Source organism: Corvus kubaryi, unplaced genomic scaffold (genome assembly GCF_017639235.1).
Source record: "Corvus kubaryi isolate FWS band 111438036 unplaced genomic scaffold, C.kubaryi_AGA036_p1.0 138, whole genome shotgun sequence".
Lineage (NCBI taxonomy): Eukaryota > Metazoa > Chordata > Aves > Passeriformes > Corvidae > Corvus > Corvus kubaryi.
In genome coordinates this window covers 12111441-12137901 of record NW_024580672.1, presented here as the reverse complement: position 1 = coordinate 12137901, position 26461 = coordinate 12111441, and the positions used below count along the sequence as shown (strand labels likewise).

The window sequence follows — 26461 nt, the reverse complement described above, 5'->3', positions numbered from 1 at the left end:
ATTAATATGGAAACATCTGATTGTCATTTTGTTCAGCTGTCTTTTACATCTGGAGAAAAAGCAGAGTGGAGCAGTGGTGATGTGGCAAGTTTCAAAAGGTGGGGGAAGGTCACCTCACAGTAGGAAGGGGGAGCCAAATGTACAGATCCTATTGAAGCCCTTATGCCCAGTGCCTTCCTCTGCCATGGATTTTCACCTGGTGGAGGTAAGTCTCCTTCCCAATTCCCTTCCTTGTAAAACTGAGTCAGCTGCAGTTCCTTGACCCTCGGGACTGCTGTGAAGATACAGCTGACAACCAGGTCCCAGGTTCCCCAGCATCAAACTGCTGCAGAGTGGCATTGACTGCAAATGCATTTATCACTTCAAGAGAACAGAGGAAGACAGAACCAAAATGACCAAGACAAAACCGATTCCATGGGCAAGGGTTTTCCATGCTGCTCTCAGCATCAGTTTAACAACTAAACCTGTTGAAAATGTTTGACTGAGGCAGAAAGTGGAGGAATAGAAAGAAGAAGAAACTGCAGAGTAATGGAATTAAGGCCTTAGATCAGCCAGCCTTCAAGTGCAGCTCACAGTGAGCCTGGCTTCCTGCTGTCCTTTCAGGTCCAATTCCACTCTTTGTTCCAGCAGTTCCTGGTTTGAGTTTTCAGGCTACCTGCCAGGGTGCCCCTCCCCAGCTTGCCCTCCCTTTCAGGCAGGCCGACTCCACCAGTGCAAAATTGTAACTTCTTAGACAGTTTCCTGCTTGTAACTTCTTGCATCTCTCAGTTCAACAGACTCTGGTGAGTCACAGGGGTTGCATCAGTTGCAGTGCCACACACTGCTGGGGACTTGCTCACTTTCCATCTGCTTAAAAGTGACTTAAAAAGCAGTTCCCCCTTTGTACTTTACCTCTGATACGGAACTGAAATGTCTTTGTGTCGCTGGCATGATCCCCCCCCCTCCATTTCCGTTCTGTCTGCTTCAGAATACACACCACTCACTTTAAAGAATCTTAGGTCCTCTGCTGAAAACTACAGCCAGAACTGGTGACAAAATAATAACTGTAAAAAGGAGTTCATTGACTCTTTCCTGGCTTAAAAAATAAAAATTACAGCTGTAAAACCTGATTTCGACACTTTGATTTGATTGTTTATTGTTATTTTTATAGTAAGTTAGGAGAAAGATATCTAATTAAAATGTACCTTTGATCAAGCTCATATTTTAGCTAATGCACCTTTCTGACCTCTTTTTTTCTCCTTTCCTTTTTAACAAAACCAAACATCACATGTGGTTTTATTTGTACTCGAAAACTGATTTGAAAGGTTGAAAGGCAGTTGCCTTAAAATCAAATTTAAAAAAAATCACTAGCATCTCAGTAGGTTCATGCAGGCCTGACAAGAGCCATACCCTTTTTGTCATAAAGAAATAAAAATTAACACAATTGTCTCATTTAACAGATAGCTTTGAGCTACCCTTCAAATAATTAAGCAAGAATCAAAGAAACCAAAGTCAAACAAACAAAAACCAGGAAAAAAACCCCAACAAACAAACAAAAAGTAAACCCACAGAAAACCCAAATAAACAAAAGTTTAAATCCAAAGAGATGAGGAAGGGCGGCACGGGGAGCACAGGAAGTTTTCAAAAGTTTGTAGACCCCTTGAGTGCATTTAAAATAGATTAACATTCTCTTGTCTCATTAGCATACAATTGCAAGAGTTCTCATTCATCTGCACTTCAGGAGTTGCTTGTCTTTTTGCTCAAAGCTTTCATTTATGAAATTGAAAAATTTGTTTCAGAACCTTGCTCTGCTACCAGTTTCCTTGTGTGGTCAAGTACAGGTCAGTCTCTCCAGGACTCTGTCTTCAGCTGTTACGTTGAGGAGGTGAAGTCTGGCCTCCCAGTCCTTCAGTCTTGTTTGGTTTGTTTCCAAGCCCTTCTTGGGAAGCCTGTCTGTCTGAGTTGGTGCAAGCTGGAACATCTAGGAGCTGTGGGAATGCAAGAGTGAAATGTCATCTGCCCTGCTTCTCGTTGCCATTGCTGGCTTGCATGGATGGCTTGGCATGGTTTATGAGGGTTCTGACTCGTACTAAAATAGTTGCTGTCTGTCTGTACCAAGGAGAGGAAATCCTACCAGCAGATCGTTATCTGTGCTCTGGTACAAAATTAAAGCTGCTGAAATAGTTGCAGACACAGCAGCTCAAAACAGAGATAGCAGAGAGGAGCATAGCTTTGTGATGGAATTTGGAATTGCCTGCATCTTAAAAATGCTGTAGGTTTGCTAATAGGAATGTGCAGCTAAACTACTCAGAAACAGGAAGGCAAGACAATGATTTGAAATTAGACCCCCCAAATAGGGAGATTGTTTTAAAACACGTGAGACGATGCAAAGGCATTTTGCTTTGATGTTATGGTTCCCAGAGGAAATGACTGCAGGTACCAATCAGCACCTTCCTGGTAAACATTGCTGTTACTTTTTTAGTCATGGATCTAGTTTAAGGAGCAGAAGAAAATTGCATGTTTCCATTTGTGAGGAGTAGAATCTCAGTCTTGGAGATGTTACATTAAAGAAGCAAGGTGCTTGAAGCATTGGCTGGATGATCCTTGACAGACATTTAGTGCCTTTCTAGTTAGTGTTTGTTGCACAGGCTGTCTATATATATACAGTCCCTTGATCTACAGAAAATTGATTCTTCTGACAGTTTTTAGTTTCCTTTGAGTTTTCTCTTTTCCTGCTGTCATCGATAACGCAGTGCCTGGAGCAGAAATCGTAAAACTTATTTTCATTGGATACTGGCAAAACAGGAAAAACAACTCCATGCTCAGGAGAAGGTGTTGAGCAGTGGAAGTGGCATGCATGCCACCAGCACCTACACCTTAAGTTGGGAATTCCTGGCTTAGAGCAGAACCACAAGCATGTACTGTCTTCTGTCCTTCCTGCCTAGAGGAGCTGCCTTTCTGCTCACTGGACATCATCTTATACGGGAAAGGCCAGAGGCTCTGGGCACAATATTGGCATGGAAACCAAAGCAGCTGCAGGTAGCAGCACTCCTGGTTTATTTACATGGTTGTACCCCCGAATGTTGAAGTGCTGTTTCCTCACTGTAACGGTAATGCTTCTGTGGTTTGTGCCTGGTTTCCTGTTTCAATTTGTCTGACTTCAGCTTTCAATACTGATTCTTCTTCGGACCTTGTCAACAAGATTGAAACCCCTTAGTATCCAATATATGTACTGAAGTCTCATCATTTACATTAGTGCTTGATCTTTCTTTGAGAATATACATGTTACTTTGCTGACTATGCACATAAGCACATCTGGTGCTAAGCTACTTTCATGTCTGAAATTGTGGAAATTATTTCAGATATGTAAGTAGGGTTTGGACACCCACTTTCCCTTTCAGACTGGTTGGAATGAAATATCCTTGGCAGTTATCTCCCTACATATTTATGTACCTTCACTTCTTGGAACATGACTACCTGCTTTCCTATTCTGTAATTCTTGCAATTTTTTTTGCAGTGGATGATAGTACTGGAGTTATAAATTGTGTCTGCTGGAAAAATCCCATGGTAGCAGAAACACCTTTATCAGGTAATTTATCAAATAAATAATTCCTCTTTTGACTGTATGTTTTTACTTATGTCTGTTTTACATAATTTAGTAAGTGATCAAACTTGCAGAAGAGCAAACTCGACTGTTCAATTTTTTTTTTTTTTTTTAAAACCACCACATCATACAGCCTGGGCCATTTTGGGAATTTTCTATTAGTTTTTGTGTTGTGTTCAATGGTGATGCCAATAAAACCATAACATTATGTCCTATCCCTGCCTTTTACTTATTTGAGTAATATGATATTTCAGTTCTATGCTGAGACGTTGTTCAGAGAATTTGCCTCTTAAAGTTCTTTCTGTGACTTCATCTAGTAAGGAGCTAGGCTGGAAATGTGCCACAACTTCTGTTTCCAAAGTCAGTCCATTGACCTGCCCTTGTGATAGTGGTTTCAGGATTTATCCTCACTTTGTTTGTATTCATATTCTGCTCATACAGACTCTGTGAGCAATGAATTTGAAAGCAGCTTCAAACACAGTAGGAGGATGCCAGCAGTCTTTTACAATTTGGGCAAGTACTAAGTGTGCAGTAATTGTGCATTTGAAATGAATGTATTATTGCACTCACTAACAGAACAACTCACTAGTGTCTGGCTGTCTCTTTGCTTTTTCTCTCCCACTGTTTCTTGTAGATCAAAGTACAGAGTTCTTTCTACTTTGGATCTTCCTGGAAGCCCATGTTGTGGATTGACAACCCTAATATGGAGCTGATCAAATCCTACTGAAATAAATCTTACTAGTGTCATCTGCAGTGTTAGGGATACATATTAATAGAATGAAGAAAGGAAAGCTTGATGTAAAAGTTAAAAACTCTGATGTCTGTGGAACAAGCCCATTTATACAGACAGATAATTGATACTTATATTGAACAATGATATGACAGGTGGTACAAATGGTCCCAACTGGAATGTAGAAGACAGCTCTGACTTTGGAGAGGTGATGATCTGGCACAGCTCTCAGGAAAAAAAGGAGACGCACAATCAAATCAGTTTTGAGGAACTTAAATGAGGAACTCAGATGCATTAAAAGGAATTGCATGCAATACTGCTTCAAATAGAATGAAAGCCAAGAATGCTTTTCAGCCTTGTATTCTTGTTTTACACATACATCAGTAGTGCTTGGATGGACACAATGCTAATAATGGATATGGATTCATTTGTACCTGCTAAAGAAAGCTCTTAGGGAGCACAGGAAACTTTCTTCCAGCCTTTTGTAATTTTGATCAGGGATGTTTGGAGCATTAATCAGGTTTTAAGTTATGAAGGATTTACTGTCCTGCAAAGCTGTGTTATGTAAATGTCAAGTTCTGTCAAGTTGCATTCACCTCAGTTGCATTCACCTCAGTGTAGACATCAAATTGCATCACATGAATGCTTTGGCCCCACCTCAGATGACTCATTCGTCTTTTATATAAAAAGTTCAGCTGACTTTTCTTTTCTCCTCTCGTCCATCTTAGCATGACAAAACCAAAAAACAACAAAAACCATTTCAAATTTGTTTCAATTTTCCAACCCATCTATGACATTTTCAGTGGTAAATCAGTATCTCCTCCCTTTTATATTTTCCCCACGTGAACTATTTAAGTAAATATAATACTGTAAACTAACTTTGTCACCCAGAAGTTTTGCTACCCAGGATACATAGTGCCTGGGACCTTACCGTTTTTTAGTAATATGACTCCTGTGCTGCTTAGGTGGATGAATGCAAAAGGACAATTAATGCATTGACTTTAATGTCTGACTCCCTTTCCCTCACTTCTTGCAGGTCATCCAAGCACACCCAGCAGTCTCACTGTGTTTGAACAGATGAAGAAACTTCAAGAAATAGTGAGCCAGAAAACCAAGCTGGAGATTGGGGATGTTGTCAGGGTCAGAGGTCACATCCGAACCTATAGGCAGCAAAGAGAAATTCAGGCTTCATGTTTTTGTGAGTGATTTGAATCTGGACATGTGTAACTAAGATGTCTGAATCTGTGAAAATATCTGAGCTGTATGTAATTAATTGGATATTTTCCACTTTATTTTCTGGCATCTCATTTTTCTAAGGATTTTCATCTGTATATCTTTATTTCAATTGTAGCAGCATAAGGCTGGAAGACACACTATGTAATGTGTGAGATTAGATTGCCTGTAAACGAGGCATTCCTGGAAAAACTGTAGAAGCTGATTAGCATGCATACAAGAATACTGTGCAGATACTGTGGTTGGATGTCTGCAAGAGTGATTTGCTCTTCAGATTTCTCTGTGTTGAAGTGGAGCAGCCAAAGCCCATGGGAAGGGAGCTGGTGCCCTTCTGTGTCCCACTTCACCAAGGGCTCTGGGGGCTTTGGAGAAGTGGCTGCTGTTTGTCACAGCCTGTACAATCCATTCCTAGGGCAAGCAGCAGCAGATGGGCAGTGTCCCACTGAAGCCTGGTTTCTCCTAAGCTCCCTGGCTCTGCAGGATGAGGGAGAAGTTTTCCTCAGGCACAGATCTGCATGCAGGTGCTGCCTCTGTGTCTGACAGCTCTTTGGGCAGCAGGGCTCTGCAGCCCACTGCTTATGCTCTAGGAGCTTCCAGTTACATAACTTCTCAGTTCCGTGTCTGTGCTGTTGTGTAAGAGCTGGTTTTCCCCCGTGAGATCTTTCAGAGATAATACTGAAATTATACTGAAGAAAAGCCTGTCTTTTAAAAACTCTGTGTAAGTCAGATAAAAAGTTTAGATTTTTCAGCTCTAGCTACAATTTGAAAAGGAGTTCAGCCCTCCTTTGCAGACAGAAGATTTATGAGTACATACAACCCATTCATGGGTAAGTAATAATACCAAAGAGAGCCATGCAATTCAAGTAGCCTCTAAATTGCTTTCACTTTGGCCCAAATAAAGCTCCTTACTATGTGTTAACTGCATTTAATGGCTAAAGACTGCTGAAAGGTAAAATAGAGATCATAAATTCTGTTTAAATAAGTTGTCAGACAGAAGCATAATCTGTAATGCACCACAACAGGCTGTTTTACCTCCTTGTAAACTGTAAAAGAGGGATTGGCCTTTGTGGTTTTGTTTTTATAAAAACCACAGTGAACAAAATTTGCCAATTTAATACTGGCTATGAAGCTCTGTAGAGCTGCCTCAGGTTTGCTTGCTTAAAAAATTGTATGGCAGTCCTGGCCAAGTCTACATGTTGTCATTGCCTCTCCAGATAAAGTGGATGATCCTGTGTGTGATGTCCAGATTTCAAGAATGCTGGAGCTCCCCTGTCTCTATAGAGAAGTTTATGACAAACCTTTCAAGGGCCCTGAAGAAATACAGAGGTAAATGCAGTATCCAGACTGCTGGTCCTGGGGAAAAGTGTGGGATATTGCGATTGTTTACTTGTTGTTGTAGTAACTCTGGAAAAAAATAAAACAGGGCCTGTGATTTAGACTGCATAAATATACAGTAGCAGTCTGCTTTTCTCCCAAATAATTGGTGATCCATACAGAGGAGATACGTGTCCATGATCTGAGGAAAGAAATATAATGCTGAACGAAAGTGAGTATTAGGAAGGAAGTAAGATACTGTGTACAGATACCTAGTGAAAAAAGATAGGATTTTGAGCAAGATTTGGGGCTGAGGTCAGCAGAGAGGATGGAGAAATATCCTTGCCTGATGTTGTTTTATCTGTAAGGTTAAGGAGCTATTTCACTGAAATGCTCTCCTGCCCTTGTCATTGTCAAATCACAAATACATAACCTCAGTAAACTGAGTCAAACACCCACTCCTGTACTCAGTGTCAGGGTAGCTGGATGCTTATTGGGAGGCCTGGTGCATGGAGTGTGGTTTCATATGGCTGTCGGGGCAGTCACCACACACACAGACAGTGCCTCTTTCAAGGGCCAAAAAGCCATTTATTAAACAAATCAGCCTCTTTTATGCACCTTTTGTATGTTATCATTCACGTTACAGATTCATTTTGTATGTTATCATTCACGTTACAGATTCATTGGCTGCTAAACTACTACAATAGACTCATTGGCTATTATTAACTACAACATACTACCATTGGCTACCTATAGCATAAGCATTCAAGCATTCAGAAAAATAACAGGTGCAGATATGTTGCTGTTTTCTCCTTCTACTGTTTAACTTTCTTGCTTCTGGTGATACTTACGTTCTCATGGGCAAAAACTAATTGTTTTTCTTCTCATGGACTTTCCTCACAGTCCTTCTCTAGCCAAAGTAACAGGTCTGAGCCATAATTTTACAAAGGCAACAAGGCCTTCATTTTATAAGGTTTTACTTAAATGCCACAGTTTCAGAGACTGCAGATCTTAAATCCACAAAACTGTAACAGCAAATGATTGAAGAAGAACAGTTTAACATTTATGCATGTAAAAATGTTCTGTTTTAATTAAGGTTTTAAATTGAAATTCTTTCAGGACAGTAAAACATCTTTTGACCTTTGAAACCAGTCTAGTGGACTGACTATGTAATTATTCTAAAACCGATTTCTTGCCTTTTGACATGTTCTGTGTATCCTTGTAGTGGCCTGGAGGGTCAGAGTTTCTCAATCCATATGCTGCATGAGAAAGTGCAAGGCTTTCTATTAGAAAACAAAATTCAGACCTTTTACCAGCAGGAGCTGGAGACTGTTGATTCTCTGGTGTCTCTGGCTGGTGTGCATCTACCCAGCCCCAGCTGTGAGGAGGTGAGTGAATGCACCTGTTCCAAGCTTTTAGTGGGGGGAAATAAGACTGTGTACTTTTTTTAAGCATAAGTAGATAAGAAACTGGTGTCTTCAGAGGATTCAAAATCCACTAGTGCTTTAGCTTTATGCATAAATTATTTACAGAGCTTAAGGAAATCTTGTTACTTTAGACATATAAAACTGGGCTGAAAAAAGTCATGTAAGAACATTCAGTTATTAGGGGTAATCTTGTGTTAGGGCTGAGCAATCTTACAGCCTGCAACAGCCATTACCTTATTTAGATTTGTAAATAGTAACAGTGTCAGGAAAAGAGATCCCTTTAAGGTGCTTGAGTTCTTTGGGACAGATGTTTGAGATCCTGAATCTGATCAGGAGAAGGGAGCACAAAGTTTTTGTCTTGTTTCTCATTTGGAGGTCAATATATTAATAGACATGCAGCTTTCAAGGGGAGGTTATGGTGAGTGGATGAACAGTGCTCGCTGCTACATGTTTCTCACATTGGAAGTCCCTACTTGTGAAAGACCATGATTGAAAGGATGAGAAGGTGGGATTAATCTGAAATCAGTTTACAGGCAGTTGCATGTAACCAAACTATTCAGAAACTTTCCAATGAGTTAGTAACCTCTTGATCAGCTGCAGAATGGGAAACAGAACAAAACCCGTTTTTTAAAATAGCTTTATATTACTGTATTAGTTGGATAAATTACAAACGAGATTCTCAACAGGTATGAAGCAATAAATTTCTGCAAAACTAACAGTTACATCTTTTACCATGAAAGCAGTGGCAACTGAAACTTAAGATGGAGTGTTGTGATTCACTTGTTTACTTTTTGGTTTTCTGTAGAGGAATAAATCCCTGGCAGTCTTTTTCACTGCCTGATTTTGATGTGCACTGTAATGTTAAGTGCTGTGTTATGTTGACTTGTAATGTTTGTTCAATTCTTAAGTAACCCAAACAAAACAACACATAAACCAGTCCCTTGCAGATGAGGTCAAATAGTAATGAAAAGTAGCTCTTTTCTTGTTGGCCTTGTTGAACTGCTGCTGATAGCTGTTGTTGATAGCTGGGTTGGGGGGGTTTTTTGTTTTTATTTAAGGCTTTTTTTTTAGGTTTGCTTTAAAACAAACATGGATATTAATACTAACAGGATCTATTCTCATTTTAGACAGAAAAGTTTGATAGTAGATTATCTAACATGGCACCCAGTACTTCTAAACTAGCTGGTACAGTATGAAAAGTTCCCAAACACTTTACATTAAAGGAAGTCGTGGCCATTGTGTCCAATACTGGAAACTTAAAAGTTTCAGCATTTATAGAAAGATCAAGATAAATAATTTACAAAGCCATTTAAAGTAGGAACTGGTGCAGAATAAACATAGAGAGACTGAAAAAAACCCCAAGAAAACTCAACCCAAACAAAACACCAACCAACCAAAAATAACCAACTCAAAAACCCCAAACCAAGAAAAACAATGTAGCATCAGTATTGCTAGCAGTCATGAAGAGCTATCATAATAATTAATAGTTGCTCCTGATCCCGATGCAAGGGTGTGAGTGTATGTCCCAGGAATTTGGGCTCACAGATGCTTATTTAGAAATTGCAGTTCTCCCTATTGTCCTTTACTATTAATTTCTTGCAAAGAAGGTTATCTGTTCTTGCATAAGAAAGGACCCACAGTTGTCAAGAGGCACAAATGCCTTAAGAGGAGTGCCTAGTAATGCTCTGGAAATGCATTTCCTTGTTCCTCTACTCCCTCTCTAGAAGGTGTCACTTTTCATAATTGGCAAAGGGTCAAGTACCCAGTTCTATCCACAAAAGTAAGTGTAATAGATCTGATTTCTGTCCCTCTTCCTTTCTTTTCTCTTCAGTAGTCTTTTGTTTTGCACTGCCCTCAAACCAGGAGGATAAATGGTGCTGCTGATGTGGAACAATGTTATTTCAGGCCTTTTTGGCAAGGCAGGAGCTACATGAGCCGACTCAGCTAGTTAGGCCATGCCACAATATGTATGCTTGTTCCCTTCTTGCCCTTTTCCTGGATGTAAAAGGATGAGTTATTTGGATGTGTAGCTAATTTTTTTATCCTGATCCCAGTGTTCTAGAGCACAGTTGCTGTTAAACTATTTGTTTCCTTTGTTTTCCTTTCCCTGTGATCCTAGAAGAGGTGATGCACCCCCTTCCTCTCTTTCCCAGCTTTTAAAGTACTTGTGCAGTGTCCGTCATAGTGGGAGGGTGTCTCCCCATGGAATATTTTCTCCAGGGAGGTGATGAGCTACTGTGGGGTCACTGCAGTGGAGTGGAGCAGAGGGTGAAGATGGAAGGAGGTAGCTGGGATAGTTTGAGGTAGGCAGCATCTCTGTGTTCCTTTTCAGCATAACTGTGTAGCTGAGCCCTGTCTACATCCCATTTGTGTCCTACAATTCCAGTCCTGATGCCGCCCTGGCCTGCCTCTCTGGAATAAATTTCCCTCTAGCAGATGCACATGGCAGAACTGAAATAACTTCCTCTTCTCAGATGTATACCAGGGAAAATTTAATTTTATAGTCTAAAGATGATGAGGAAGAGAATTTAGCTACTTTTAAAAATAGTTAAAAATTAACAAATCTTCTGTGAGTTTCAAAGCCAGTGGAGCTTTAATTTGCATAACCAGTGCCCCATCTATCCCTAAGCTGTAGCCTTTTCCCTATCCCTTAAAACAAATTACTTTTGAGGCTGGAGGGGTGGGTACCAGAAGGAAGACTACAAGTAAAACAAGAAAATGTAATTTTGTGCTTAGAGAACCTCCAGAGTGTACTGGCTGGACTTAGGCAATTATGTTTGGCAAATGGACAAGCCTTTGGTTCCTTTTTTAAAGAAAGCTACATGTGAACTGGATCCATCCCATTTCTCAGCTGGATTAAATGCTTTAAACCAGCCAGTCTTGAACCGTTTTTCTGCCCTTCTGCCATGCATAAGCTATAGCGTGTGCTATTTTAGTGCTACCATTCCAGTTTGTGAATGTCACTACCTTGGACACGTGACTTGAGTTGTGCTCTCTGGAGTGTACTTCTCTTGATTTGAATATTATCTCAAGGTCAGCAACAACAAGTAGTTAAAGCAGGGAGTTTTACAGTGTTGTTCACACTGTCTGTGCCTACCCTGTGCATTGTACTGTAGGTGTAACACAGTTCATTGTAAGTTCTTCATGCAGTGTGCTTGTCTTTCCACCTCTCGAGGAAGCTTCACTGCTGCTTTAAATATGTATATTGCAAAGCTTATTATAGGATTTCAGGACTGACATGTCCAGGATCACTATTACTAAAATTGTCACCTGCCTAAACCCAGGATTAAACATTACATGAGAAACTGCAAAGGGCGATTCCATGAGTAGAATCACGTGGTTATACCAGCAAACTTTAACACCATCAGGGTGTGACTCATTATGAGGCAAAGGTTACATACTTCCAGTGTTTTGGACAGACTCACTAATTCCTGTACTACTTCATTTCTTTGACCTATTATTGATTGTACAGAGAATTTGTCTTGTTTTAAATATCTGAGAATAACTGGTTGCACAGCACCAGCCCACTAAACTGTGTGAGACCCATCAGATGGAATATATTGATTAAAGTACCAGCTTAATTCTGGATACATAGATCCTTCTGTTGGCTTTGCTGCAGAGCCCTTGGCTGGTCTTGGGAGCAAGGGTAGTGATAGTAAAATTATTATTTAATAGCTGCTTCTGTCTCAGGTTACATACACACACACACATGTTTTGCAAAAGAGATGACTGATTCTTAAATGCTCCTATGTTTGGATGTACAGCTTAATTTATTTGAAAAGGATATGATTTGGAAGAGAGGGGGAAGACCCAGCTGTTACTGCTTCAGAGAACCTGAAATGGTGCACCCTGAAACTAAGGCATGGCCAAGGAGGGCACTTTGCAAAAGGAGGTGTGAACATTGTGAGAGGTATTGGGGAGGAGAACTATTGACTTGCGAATTTGCAGGATGAGATGCTGGAGTTACTTTTAGTGGACCAAAAGAGCAGACTAAGCAATTTTAGACTGTGTTGACAAAGAAACTTAATTGCAGCTTTACCCAGAGGAATGGGGAGGAGGAAGCATATTCTAGAGCACACTAGGAAAAAACCCCAAAATTTTCCTGTCATTTTATGGTAATATTAAACACCAATAATGTATAATATTATTACATTCATATATAATATTATATTATTAAAGTGGGCAGGAGCCCTAATTTTTTTTTCAGAAACAGTCCTTCTGCCATGGAGCCCTTTTCCGTGGATTCTGCAGCACATATGAGAAAGTGCTGATTTGTAGCAGCTGCTTACTTATTATAAGACCTCACTGCTTTCACTCTGTCGATGCCTTGACTTGCATTCTTAGTGATTCTGTTTCAGTATCCATCCAGGCTGAGCTGTGTGTCAGTTCACACACAGTCTGTTTTTAATTATCTCCCTTTTCTGACAGGATTTCAGTGGTAAGCCAAACTGAATAATTATTGTGCTTCTTTGGAAATATTTTTATCTTTTTTTTTCCCCAAATGCTTGCTTTCACATTAAAAATTGATCAGAGGCTTGAGTTGGTTGCTTTGCTAGCAATTTCTTACATTCTTGAGGATTTATTACTGCATTTGAGTGAGAGGCAAAGTCTCTTCATTTTACACATGGCTATAAGAATGTGCTTTTCCTTGAGCAAATATTCACTCTTCACTCAATCCTTCCTGCTGCATTTTATGGTTGTTTCTTCAGTTCATCAGAAGAGGCACAATGAAGAGAAATACCATAGTAGCATTAATGCTGTGACTGGAACGGTGTCCAGATGTATGGCCAAGTTTGTAATTAGAAGTAGACTCTGTTGTTATCCAGATTGATGGCTGTGGTGGACAGGAGGACAGACCAGGTTCAGGCACTGAATCCTTCAGTCTGAAGCAGAGAAAACTGAACTGAGAATAAGAGCCATTGTTCTGTGTTAATTATCTTGAAGTATTGAGCAATTATTTTTTACTAGTGATTTGAGAGGAAAAAGAGGGACAGAGAGATGTGATTATGGCCTGTTGAAATACTGGGGGTGACCTGGAGGAACAGGATGCAGAAACTTGTGATGCATGCTAACACCAATATCCCTTTTGGATCCCTGAACTATTCCCACTTAGGTACCTCAGCTTCCAGGCTGTTGGAGTGTCACTTAAGAATTGCAAGTGGATTGAATGAATGTTTTGTGAAAAGATATTCTTCCTTTGCTCCTGTGGTGTCTGTTTCGCATATTCATGTGAATTCTTTCTAGTGCATGGTGATTGCCTGCTTTGCTCCCGGGGCTTCTGAGCTGTGTCTGGGGAGTGAAGTAGGATATGTGAAGTCTGATACTTTTCGTTCAGAACAGGGTGGGAGCATTTATGCTGATAGCTGAAGGAATGGCTTGGCAAATCTTGCTCTGGTTGCTCTGGTGTGGTTCTAGTTATCACATGTTGGTTTGTGGGAAGCAGTTTAGCTCCCTTCTCAAAGAAAACCACAGGGAGCACAGTATGCTCCCAACAGATGAGAAAACAGCTACTGGGGAGCTAAAGCAGTCTCTGTAGATAAATGGGAGGTTGAAGGCCACAGTAGGACAGATGGAGAAGAGTAAATCATAGTCTTGCTCTTATCTACCCATACTTTCCCCTCTCCACAACTAATTATTTTCTTCTACTTCCCTAGCTGTCATTCCACTGTCTTAGCTCTGCTCTACTTCCAAACAAACCTTGCTTTTCCCTGTTGGCTTTTTTTTCCCCTCCCCTTCCTTCTTTCCTTCCTGCTCTGTTAGATGTGTCCCAGACGTGGAACCCTGTGTTCTAAATAACCTCAGTTATGGACTTCCAGGCACACTGTTCTCCTTTCACAAGAAATTAATTTCCCACCTCCCCTCAAATCTGAATCCTTTGTTTCCTAATTTCATATACCTGTCTTAATTTCTTGCGTGCTCTTTATCCTTTCATTTCATTAGGCTATGGAGAAAATCCTGAGAGCATGGCCAGAATGTTGGTAAAAATTTGGAAACAAAGGGGGCAAGAAACAAATACTGGTTTTGTCAGTTTTCTCCTTTCCCTGAAATCAGGAGATGGGAATCCAGTCCTCAGCACTTGGATTCCTTCTGAATATCATCCTACAAAACTCTTCCTACCCTTATTACCAGGAAAACTCTGGAAGTGAACAAAGCTTGATTAACAAAAAAGTCAAATGATCCGCAAGCATCACAAGTCCATTCCAAAAAAGAGTTCTTGGTACATCATCAAATAGCTACTAATCACAAAGAAGGCAGTTTAGAGATTGTGGTTCCTTAAGAATGGCACAAGTTTCTGGTGTCTGGATTTTGTTTAAAGCTCAGAGATATTGGTTATTTCATACATAACAGATATGACTTGTGAATTACTAAATGAAGAAAAATGTGTAACAAATTTCATCTTAAAGAGGACCTGAAGTCCTCTTCCTCTTGAAAGCATCTGGAGCTTTTGCTGGTAACTTTGGCTGAGCTGAGATTTCTCACCATTTGCTTAATTCCTTTCTTCCCATCCAGGTGAAGTCAGAAAGTAACTCCAGTTCCAAAAGGATTCACAGTGTTTTTAAGGAAGCAATAAAGATGCTACAAGAAAAAGGAGTGGTTTTCCAGAAACGTAGTAGCTCCAAGGACTTATACCATGTAAGGAACTGAGCTGTGGTCGCAAACAAGTTCAGTGGTATGACTTTCATAATCAGTAAAGACAGTAAAAATATTGCAGAAATAGTAGAAAAGTTTCAGAAAGAGAAGCTGGACATCCAGGTGCTCTCAGTTTACTCAAAAGTCTTATCTGCATCTTACTTCACTGTTGATTCTACCTCTGTGTCGCCCACCAAGTTTTTCCAAGTTCTGTCTGTATTCACTGGGTTGCCAAACTGCTCTGATCCAGCTGAGCTCACTGAAACCTGGGACCTGGACAGTTCTCCTTATTGAAGTGGGTTCAAGCTTGGTGTACTACTGACTCAGTCACCCTCCTCTGGGTCAGACTTAGTTGTATCATGTTCTTCACCTAACTCATGGATGCTGCTAATAGCAGTAAAAGTAATGCCTGAAGATCTGACGTTCGTTATTAGTCTTGGAGGCAGCATAAAATGCAGAATGTAGTTGTGACAGCGTTAGCTTAGAATACACCATGGCATTGGATTGTTTTTCAACAGCAAGGCCAGTTTCTTCTTTTTTCTTCAGGTGACTGACCATGATAAGGAGCTGTTTAAAGTGACCCTTGATGTGATTAAAGAAGACTGTCGAAAACCCAGGCGTAAGTAGCAGAGTGATCAAGCTCTGATGAGCTGGTGCAGATATATTGATGACAATATCTCCTTCTGCTGCTGTATTGGATATGCTGCTTGTCCTTACCCTTGAACTCGAGCTGTTGCTGGTGTAGCTAATCAGTATAGCTACAAGCATGAGTGCAGGAGCAGCTTCATGTGAGCGTGGAGAGAGAAAGAGCAGGTGTGCCCAGCAGGAAGCAAACCTCTCTGATCTGAAATAAGCAGCCATTATCTTAGATCTGTATCTTTTGAGAATACTTGGATTTTGGGAGGAACCAAATGTAATGAAGTCAGGTCACCACCTAGTAGTTGTTGCTTTGCACTCTGGAGAAGTAGCAAATCTTGCTGGTTCAGTTTCTACAGGGGAGTTGACACAAAAGTGACCGTGCAGAAAGGTGAAATCCCCGCCTCCTTTAAGTCAACATAAAACTTGCTTAAGTCAGAAGATATTGTCTGTAGATTTTAAGCTCAGGTGGTTTTTCTTTGTAGTTAAGGATTTCAGTTGAACAAAGTCTACTTCTTTTCAGATAATGTGCCTCAGGTGGCGTCTGAGTTATCCCTGTCCCTCAAACCTATTGTGTCTTATTGCCACAGTGACAACTTGTTCTTGACTTGAATGTCTGCTAATTACACGGGTACACTGCTACAAAGTGTATTTCAATTCATGGGATAGAATGTGTCAGCAGGGATCACTAGCTGCCGGAGCGTAGCTATTTGTGGGATAGAACGTGCTTTAGTACGGAATAAATGACTGACTGGAACATAAGGCATAAAATCTGAAATCGCTCATATCCCTATACTATCATAACTACAATAGCACTTGTAGGACCTGGTGTATGATGGTTATCCTGCAGTAAAAAAAAAGCAGAGGCAATATCGAGTCTATCTTAAGAAATGGTACAATTGTAGACAAGGTCTTGGGAGAAAAGGTTACTACTGGGCATGCAGGTTAATATGGGTTTGTTTGCCTGAAGCTGTTTCAGTGCAACAAATTAGTGTATCACATTGTTTTATTACCTTTTATCCAATTAACAAACATCATTTCTCTAAAAGTCAAATCATTCCTTTGCTCATTTTATAAATCAGCTAGTTCTCCTGACAGCCTTTTTTTTTTTTTTTTATATAACTGTGCCACTATCAAGGCCAGAACCTCTATACAGTTGACAGAGGCACTGAGTGACTGCCTCCAGTTTGTTCCCTTCTTGTGCATTGTCACACTGGTAAAGTCATCTGTGATCCATGAAAAGTTGGGAAGTTCTTTCGGTCAGGAAAAGTCAACAGCTGAGAGTAATTTGTAGATCAGTCACAGAAATGACTTTGAAGAGTCCTGAGTCCTCAAAGGCATGTTTTCCATAATAAGCAGTTTAAAATTAGCAACTGTTTTACAAACCCTCTTGTTCTCCTTGAAGATTTCCCCTTACTTAGTTTCCTGCTGTAAAGAGGGCAATATCCAGGTCAGTGTCTCTATGCTGTTTTCCAGAAGGACCATTTCACTGCCCTGGTCATTGTCAGTAGAAGCAAAGCCAAGAAGCTTCAATCGAAACCAACAGGGCACGGCGGGTATTTGTTGTCAGTGGGTGATGCAAGAGCGCGGAGCTCAGCGCGGCTGCCGGCCCCCTCTGCTGGCGGGAGCGCGGTCCCAGCCGCCCGCGCGGCTCCCGGGGGAAAACAACGACATGGGCATTCACTTCTAGGGCTTCCGCTTGTTTGTTGCAAGAAATTCCTACCCGTTTTCCTCCAAGAGTAATAGTAATCTTCCATGACAAGAAGGATGATTTATGAGAAATCAAACTCTTCTCTCCAATGAGTTACTTCTCTGCCAGTTTTCCAGGCAACGCCTTGCCCCACTGCTGTAGTTGTGACACGTTCCCAGGCCCAACCCTGAAAGTTTCAGCTGTCTGAAACTATTGTACATATTTAAAAAAAAAATCTTAAGTGTGCCTACTCAGAGCTGCACAAGCCCTGATGTGAAATGTGCCCACATGAAAATCCTAGTCCTTGGCTCCACTTGTAATTCCTGATCTTAAATGCACTCATGAGAGACCACTGTGGGTCCATCTAGAAACTTAATACAGCCAGACAGCTCATTTTGACTCCAGACTGAACTGCAAAATGGATTTGGTTTTTGTTTTGTTTATTTGTTTGTTTTATAAATTTGCTCTGTTTTTAGACTTAGATCAGACTAATGGTAGAGAGGACAAAAACCAGAACCACTTGAAGTCAAATTTGTCAGAGTGTACCCTGTGTGAGACATCTGCAGTGGGCAAATGGTAGTTGTTCTGTAACTCTGTCCCCTCTGATGTTGGTTGTCAGGCAGGACAGTTAATCACAGCCTGGCTTCCCTCAGCTCCTGGACAAAAGCAAGAACCCAGGATGTTAGTGAAAGAGGGACAGGAGTGTTTTGGGGTTACTTAATCATTGTACACACCTGCAGCTACCCCAAAGTGCCATTTTCCACCAGCATCTAGGGGAAAAGTACACATTGTACTGTTAGGTAACACTTGAGTCATTAATGTAATTCATTGAGACTTAAGTTACTCTAGATCAGGGATGGGCAATTTGACCTTCTTATGACAAACCTATGACAAATGAAAAGTGCAGCATTTTGTTTGCAACCACAGTCAGTATGACCAGGTAGAGGCATTGTTCTGTTCTTTGCAGTTGCCTCTCCCAGGGTGGTCGACACATTTCTGTCTATTGGCTGCAAAGGTCTTTTTATCATGCTGGATACTTCTGACTCACAGCCTGATCAGAATTAGGCTGAACTGTTTATTTACCACTATCTACCAGTGATTTTTCTCAGCAGGTTCTAAGGCAGCTCTGGAGATCAGCAGATTCTAGAGTAGAGAATAACTAAAAAAAACTAAGGCAGCCACAACAAAATATAGGGCCCTCCCTGGCCCATGGCAATGTCTCAGTACCCTTATCAAACTTGCCTTGCATCATGTGAGTTAAGGAGAAGGAAAATTGTGCTGATGTATCTGATCTATGCCTGTTTCCCATTGTTAGCCACTGAGAAGAAATATGTTGTGAACTTCAGCACTTGGGGGACTGGGAGCTTGCAGCACTGATGATCAGTGGGTTACAGGGTTTGTTGGAGGAAATGATTACTGGGGACAGCTTCAAACAGTGCTCCACCTGGCATAGAATAGCGGTGTGCAGCCATGAGGGACCTCTGTGCTTCCCCCTAGCAAAGGGGGTTATTTTAAACTTCTGTTCTCTTGTACATTGCAGGGCTAATTCCACTTAAAAGGAGATAAAATCCGATACTGATGTTCCCTGACTTTCTTTTCCTGTAATTGTCTGAGTATTCTGAGGGGCCGGGATGGGATCGCACTGCGAGGTGAATGCAATTGCAGTGCAGCAGTTTTTCCACAAGATGCCAGCGTTGGGCCAGCGGTTACAGGCCCTGGCCACGCACCTCTCTGCTGTGCTAGAGGGTTGTGAAGTTGGGTCTCAGAAAAATGACTTTCATTTGCTTCCTTCTGAAGTTGCAAAAACTGGATGGCCTGCACAGGTGGACAGTGGAGGTAGCCTTACATTATTAAACTCTTCATCAAGTTGTAGTGAATGAGCCTTGTATGTTAAGAGTTGGCAAGACTGAGTTATCTTTTCGCCCTCGTTACTACTGTTACAGCCCTGACACTTCCCAGAAAAGTCACTGGGAACAGTTGATAATTGGAGAACTGTAGGGACAGACAGGATCTCTTTCTTCTGAATATACACGTCTGCTTTAGTATCTAGGGCTCTGGGATTTTCATGACTGATCTGTATTACGATAGTTCGAAAGAGACAGACTGAAATTTTTCTTCCATTCCTGACTACATTTTCCTTTTTTCTGCAGATGCTGAAAAAGGCTGCCATTTCCTTCATGTCCTGAGTTGTGTTCGGCAGAGCTACAACCCCTCTCTGGATGAAGTGGTGATGCACCGTGTCTTGGAACTACTGGAGAGTAACAGTGATGTTATCAGCACTATGGAAGGGTATTTTATGGTATTTTAAAGAGAAAAGATAACAAGGAGAGGTTGAGAGACTGTGAGAAGCTGTCATTAGCTGGTATGATCTAGATGGGGATAAAAAGAGCCTTCTGATTCTCCAGATGCTGGTTTTGTCCAGCTTCAGAGAAGTTGTTCAAATACTTGTTTTAATATTCTTGCTGACTTCCTTGCTATTCCTAGTGAAAGGTATCAGACTGATTCTGGACATTCTAATCTAGCAGGGGAACTGGAAAAGAAACTGGGCTCTTTCCTTGGAGTAGGATGAGGTATTGGACATCCTCACATCTGCATCCAGTGGGCCTAAAGAAAAGTCACTGCTCAAGATCACTGTTTACAGCAGTGGTCATCTCAGGAGATTTTTTTTGGCTTAAAGACTGATCTTGCACGCTTTCATGTGGTAATAGCTGTGGATCTTTCTTTTTATGTGAACTTCATAACACCTAGAGAAAGGACACACAAACAGAAGGATTTGCCTGTCCTTCCTGGCCAGTGCTGGTGTACCTTTGTCTGTAAATATGTACTCCTCAATCTGGACAGCTTTCCCACTACTAAAGCAGTCCTCACCTTTGTCCATAAAGTAGTATTCAGGAATGGGGTTCTGCATCCCTTCCCCATCCTGCAGCCTTGCCCACTGGTTGCCAAGCATGTCTGCATTCCTCTGCATTCCCATCTGTGCTACTGATGCCTGTTGTTGTGGTTTCTCTTCAGACCAGAATTCTCAAAATCAGCTACTGTTTTGCTGTTTCAGTTGCTTCCTACATCACAAATGGTAAAACATAAATTAGATACTTTGGAAAAGAAAATACAGAAGCCATTGAGACCCACTGTAACCTCCTCTGCCTGCTGCCTTTTGTGTCTTTTATTCTTTGTCACTTTTGTGGTAAAATACTACCCATATCTGTGCTTGCAGAAGAACACAAGACATAGATGAAACAACGTTGGCCTAAAGCAGGTTACCATGCAAGATGTTTGATCTGGAATAATCACAACTCTGTTATGTGCAACAGTTAAAAAGCAAAGTTGTTCAATATTTATCCTTAGAGAGAGCTTGCTGCTGCAGAGGCTTGTCTGTTTAATTAATCTGTTTAATTTATGGTGTGGAGGTGAGACCTTTAACTTGAAAAGAGTACAAAAGATTGAATTTATCCTTCTTTCATCTGCACCTTCCCTGTAATAGTTGAAACAGCAGACTCCCAGGAGGCAGCTGTAGTGGTAAAGCCCTATAAGGATTGACATAGCAGGGAAAAATAAACCATATGCATGAGGAAAGCCAGTGAGTAGCCCCATGTGTGCCAGCTCTCTGGTTTGTTATATTATCTGCCTCCCTCCAAGCCCTGGCTGCAGTGAGATATAGGCTAAGAGAAAGGCATGACAAAATATTTGGCATTTGCATTCAGAGGCCTGTGGAAAACTCTGGCCTTAAAGAGGTGGTAAGTTTGTTCGCAGTAGAGAACTATGTATGAATCATTCATTTGCTGTGTATTCCGTACTTGCTGCAGGACTCAAGAGTTGGTTTCCTTACAGATTTCCCTGCTCCTTACATTGCTGCTCTGCTCTGAGTCAGGTACCTTCTAGTCAGATCTTAATATGGGCCCTGAACAGGTGCTGAAGGGATGTACCTGTGCAGAAGGAAACAGAAGAGGATTAAGGAAGAGTTGTAGAGTGTTCCCCACTCCCTCCCCATGCCCTGAATATCTCTCTCTGTAAATCAGGGAAAGAAGGCAGATTCTGAGTGAAGTGATGCTGAGGGGAATTGAAGCTTTAATTTATGTTTCTGAGAAGATCTGGTTGGCCACAGGGGAGATTTGCTTTTTAAATTCATGCTCTGATTATTGATCAGTTTGAAGTGATGCTTAAAAACAAGGGATGGAAGAAGTAGCTTGGAATATTGATTCCTAAATTCAAATTCACTTCAGGAGTTGCCCACAATCAAGCAGTACATATGGTTAAGTTGCTTATTTGGCACGAGTTTGAGGGTATTTTAAAGGAAAGTACAAGGTGTTTTCAGACCATGTGGAAAAGCATGGCATCTGATTCCAGAGACTAGCTTGGCCATTTTCTTAAAATCTTCTGTATCAGCAGAAGCTCATTTTGCTGGGAAAGGGTTAAAGGAACAGTGCTAGCTCAGTGGGAAAGGTGATCTCTTCTCATAAGTCAGAAGAAAGACCCTGGTTCTCCTGAGGATGACAGCTGAGTGTGTGGGCTGGATGAGTTCTGGAAGGAAAAGAGAGTTTGGAGATCATGTTGCTCTTTAGGATATCTCTTTAAAATTCATACCAAAATAGGTTTACATCTTTGGGCTTTGCAGTTTGTATAGTTACACATGCAAATTCTGTTGCCTCCAACTCCAAGGCTGCACTTCCTGTGTTTTAGATGTGTTTTTTTGTGTAAAGTTTGCCTAAAATCCCTGTCCACTGATTTTCTATGCTTGGAGGTAGAAAGGGCAGACACTTGTACCTGCATCAGTCCTGCCCCTGTTGCATTTCAAAAGCTCTGAACAACTGCAAAGCCTTGGAGATGAGGTGGAAGGAACTTGTCTCAGGAAACACAGGTAAGTTATTCTGGAAAGAACCTGTCCTTGGAAGTTTTTAAGTTGATCCTTGCAGGGAGTGCTCGACTCTTGTGATGGAGGGTGTGTTCTGATGGTGTTCGCTCCCCAAGAACAGGAAAAAGGGATTTTTCTCAGATGAGTTGTCTCAGGGAAGTAAGATGAATAAACACAAGGGAGCCTACAGTTTTTACAAGAGAGAAAGGTTAAGCTAAAGTTAATGGAGGAGTCTAGATTTAAGCTACACAGATTCTGATTCTGCCTATCTGTACAGAATAGTTGTGTCTTAAGCTTGCATGCTTTATTTTTTCCACAGTAGCCACCCAGCCCAGGTTAACACTTACTCTGGTTGAGAGCATTCCCTCCTGCACCTACAGGGAATACAACATGCACATGCACAGCAGTACCCTGAGGAGCTGTGGGAGCACAGAGCTCACTGTTGGCTGATTTACCCATTCACTCAGTATCTCTACAGTGTGCTTCTGTGACAGCAGTCTAGACATACCCATGTTGGTATAAGTCACCTTTATGTAAGTCTAACTACACACACTAGGGCTTTTACTGCAAATAAACTGTCTCTCTGTTTAAAGATCATATCCTTAACCAACAGAGTCATATCATGCACACTGTTAAAATTCTTAGACCACACCTACAAAATATTGTGCAGAGCATTCAGTGAAAGCATGCTTTCTTGTTTTGTTTAATTTGAAAACTCGTTAGGCAACACAATTATTACTGGTTTATTAAAGGACTTAGAAGGTAGCACATTAATGTAAAACTGACAAGTGAGAATTCATGTTGTAGAACTGCTTCATGGCCAGTTCCAGTTTCCATAGCAACAGTTACGGCAGTAAAAGGTAGGTAAGGAAAATGGAATTTTTAAAAGCAGTTGGCATTTCTATGTTACCTTAAAAAGGTAAGTTTCCACAGAAATGCAGCACCTGAGAACAAAAATTACCTAAGAATCTCAATATTCTATTCTAGCAAAATGCACAGTGATTGCTTTTCTGGTGAGGAAACAAAGGAACAGCTTTAGTTTTAGTCCCTGCCCTCTGCTTATGTGAGAGAAGAGATGATGTTGCTTCATGCCTCAGTTTCCCCCTTTTGTAAATTGGGGATAATACAGCTCCCTGCATAGGGCATAAGCCTAATTTTTTTTGTAATCCTAATCATTAAAAGTTCTATGGGAGCAATTAGAGAAGAACTCTGTGGCTATGTGGGAGAGAGTGAATGGATAGATGCTGGAGTGGGACTTAGGAAAAGTTGCTCTTGTATTAGTACTATTAGCTTTATATTTTTCTGCCTCTCTTTCCGTGCATATTGCCTTGCTTGTCTTGTCGTCTTGCTCTCCAAGGCCTATGAGGCAAAGACGGTCTCCTTGTTTTTATTTGTATCATATTTTTCCTGGAATCCTGTTTCCTCTTATGACTTCTTAGATGACTTCATAAAAATAGAAATCCAGATAATTGAGTTCTGAGTATTCTTGTTCCAAAATCTTTGGATTGTAAATTTGGACCCATGAGGGCATGCATTTTACACAACCTACCTGGGAAATGAAGATCTATTTTCAAAGTAATAAATGACAAAGTTAAATATTAGCTACATGACTAGAAGCTGTTACTGTTTTGGGTCTGTGTACACTTGCGGATTCCAGTGATGAACACCATAAATAGGAGTTGCTAATTCATTATTCAAAGTGGGAATTCATCAATGAGCAGCCAGTGAGGCATGGAGCCACATGGAGAATTACGAGACAAAGTACTGGAAATCTGTTTGTCAAAGAAATGCAGTTTGGTTTACTTTGAGAGTAAGCTGATCCTGTAGGGAAAAGATGTGCCTAGCAAAGATTTGTATCTTTATACTTACCTTTTAATGGGAAGGGAGCAAGTTCAGATCCCATGGGCACCCTGAATTTTGAAACTTCCTGTCAGTGCAGCGCTATGTTCTTTATTGCTGTCTTTCAGCACAGTCTCCAGTCCTACTGCCCCAACCCTCCAGGCTAGAGCAAAAAAAAATGTTCAGCCACAAAGATAAAAGAATAGTCATAATAATTGGTTACCATCCTCCAGGAGTCCCAGCATTACAGCAACATTTTTGTGGATCCTTGTGGGCAGCAGGGAAATGCTGACCCAGGGATCTTGGGTTTCATTCCCAGCAATATAGCCTGCCAGGCACAGAGACTTTCCCCCTAATTTCTTTCATCTATTCCTGAACTCCACTGTCCCCTCTGACTCGTTTTCTCGGGCCCTTTATTTCATTCACAGTACAGATCCTGTCAAACCCCCTTCTTCTATTTTGTTCACTTTATCTTTCCTAACTCAAATATCCTTGTCAACAATTGAAACTTTCAGAATAATCCCTTGCCTAAGTGACCTGACACTGTTCACAGCCTGTTCTGATTCCAGCAGGCTGTCCTTTGCTCCCTGTCTAGGCACCAGAAGAGGCAGTTTTCTTCCCGGTGTAGTTTGCAGCAGGAAAGAGCTGCAATTTCAGAAAAACAATGCTCTTTCCACCCCACCCTCCCAAAGATTCACTAGCACCCTGAATATCCTAGTGATGTGTTTTTTGCAGGTATCCAAGTACAAAATAAATAAAACTAAAAAATAAAAGAGTTGTGTCTTGCCCAAACCTGAACAAGCAGAAGTCACGCCCCTGATAGAAGCTATCTGCCTCTCCCTGCCACTTTCATGTCCTTGCAGGTCTCATTGCAGACATGATCTGTAAAGTTGATGTGGACTTCTTGCATGTCTACCAGTTAGTGTGTCTCCTTTTAGCCTGTTTTTTTCTGAGAAAGAGTGATTCTATTCTGATATGATTATACTGTGCATCTGGGCACCTGTCAACCTCTGTCCCACCACCCCAAGTGACTTTGGCTAGTTAAGAGGTGTGAAGGACCCTGAACTGTTATGGTCTGGCACATTTTTAGGAAATGGATGCACTGATAGAAGAGGGAAGCCCAAATCAGTGCCTCCGTAAAAGGGAAGGTAGAAATTCATACAACACCAGAGAAACCACACACGGGACAGTCCCAAGGAACCTGTTCCTGTAACTTCAACTGCCACAAGAAGCACTTGTTCTGCAAGTGCTCTTTTAAGAAATGATTGGACAGTTTTTCCAGAAGTTTCTTCATACAGATTGCCCTAAGACAGTCATGATGCCAAACTGCAAATCCATTAAAATCTGGTAAAGCTGCCTTGGGGTACAAAGTTGAGCAACTGATTGTTAATGATGCCACCAGCCCATTCCCACTAATATCTTTTAAAAGTACAATGGAGGCTATCCTAATCTAGTCACAGTAATCTACAAGTTGAAACCAGCCCAGATTAACAAGATTGCCTGAGAATAACATAACCAGGAATTTGCCAGTGGAAGAAATAACCTAAAGGAACAATTTTCAGTAAGTGTTGAACTACAACACTGCAGTGCCAATTAACCTGGCACAACATGTCCTACAGCTCTTGTTTTAGCTTGCTTTTTTGTTATTCACTGGAAGAATGCACACTCCTTCCCTACCAGCTACAACTGGAGCTCTCTGCCACCTTCACATCACTCTGCTGGGAACAAGGTAAGATAAATAGCAAACGTATGTCACTGCATAGCAACCAGCATGATTAAATGCAGTATGTGCCAAGTCTGTTATTGGCCTCGAAAGTTCATGGTTCCTCCCAGGAGTGCCAAATATTACAGTGATATTTGGAAATATTTGGATATTTGGAGGGAGGAATCTATTCTCTCAGATGTCTTCCCCAACAATGGAGTTCTGCAAGTCCTGCAGGCCTAACTGATACTAACATGTGCTCTTCTTGGCAAGGTATGATGGTGGTACAGAAATGAAAAGGGTTTTTCTCTTTTTTGGGGTGTTTTGGAGCTGCGTTTTTCTCTTGTTGACAGAATTGGTCATTTGCATTGAGAGTGTAGGGGCTGTCCTTGTGTTCATGTAAAACTCTTCTTTGCTGTACTGTCCACAAAAAAACCTCTGAGCTGTAACAAGCCAGCTGGTGTTCTGAAGTACTGCCTACACTGCTGACTAATACTCTCACTGTTTTCTGTCCTCACCTTGTCTTTTTTCCCCCAATAAAAATCTCTTGAACTTAATTCCTGGTTCAAAGAAGTTATAGTCTGTCCTTCTGTGAGTACAGTGATCCAGGACAAACATAGCAAGAGTAAACTGATAGAGAGAAGAGTTTTTGTTGGAACTCTGAATGTAGGAAAGGATGAGAAATACAGAGGAAGCTGAAGGAGGAGGATTTAGCACAGACATTTGAAATGAGTCCTACTGAAAAAGGCTAAAGAAATGATTGCCTAATGATGCTGTAGACATCTGTTTCAGAACAGTCAGCAGGTGTTGCATGTAATGAAAGCAAGG

General features: G+C 41.1%; 1 protein-coding gene across 4 annotated transcripts in view; it reads left to right on the top strand.

Annotated features, from left to right (window-relative positions):
- Nucleotides 1-26190, top strand: part of STN1 (STN1 subunit of CST complex) — a 47014-nt gene extending 20824 nt beyond the window's left edge. For 3 of the 4 annotated variants that reach the window (XM_042019254.1, XM_042019256.1, XM_042019255.1), the window contains 7 exons: nucleotides 3497-3568; nucleotides 5350-5511; nucleotides 6761-6872; nucleotides 8086-8248; nucleotides 14798-14920; nucleotides 15464-15536; nucleotides 19394-26190. In XM_042019254.1, the coding sequence (XP_041875188.1) occupies nucleotides 3497-3568; nucleotides 5350-5511; nucleotides 6761-6872; nucleotides 8086-8248; nucleotides 14798-14920; nucleotides 15464-15536; nucleotides 19394-19551 (863 nt within the window). In that variant the 3' untranslated portion in view covers nucleotides 19552-26190. Of the gene's footprint in view, nucleotides 1-36; nucleotides 206-3496; nucleotides 3569-5349; nucleotides 5512-6760; nucleotides 6873-8085; nucleotides 8249-14797; nucleotides 14921-15463; nucleotides 15537-19393 lie in introns of all 4 variants that reach the window. The other variant, XM_042019257.1, reaches the window with a different exon arrangement.
- Nucleotides 26191-26461: the final 271 nt, after the last annotated feature.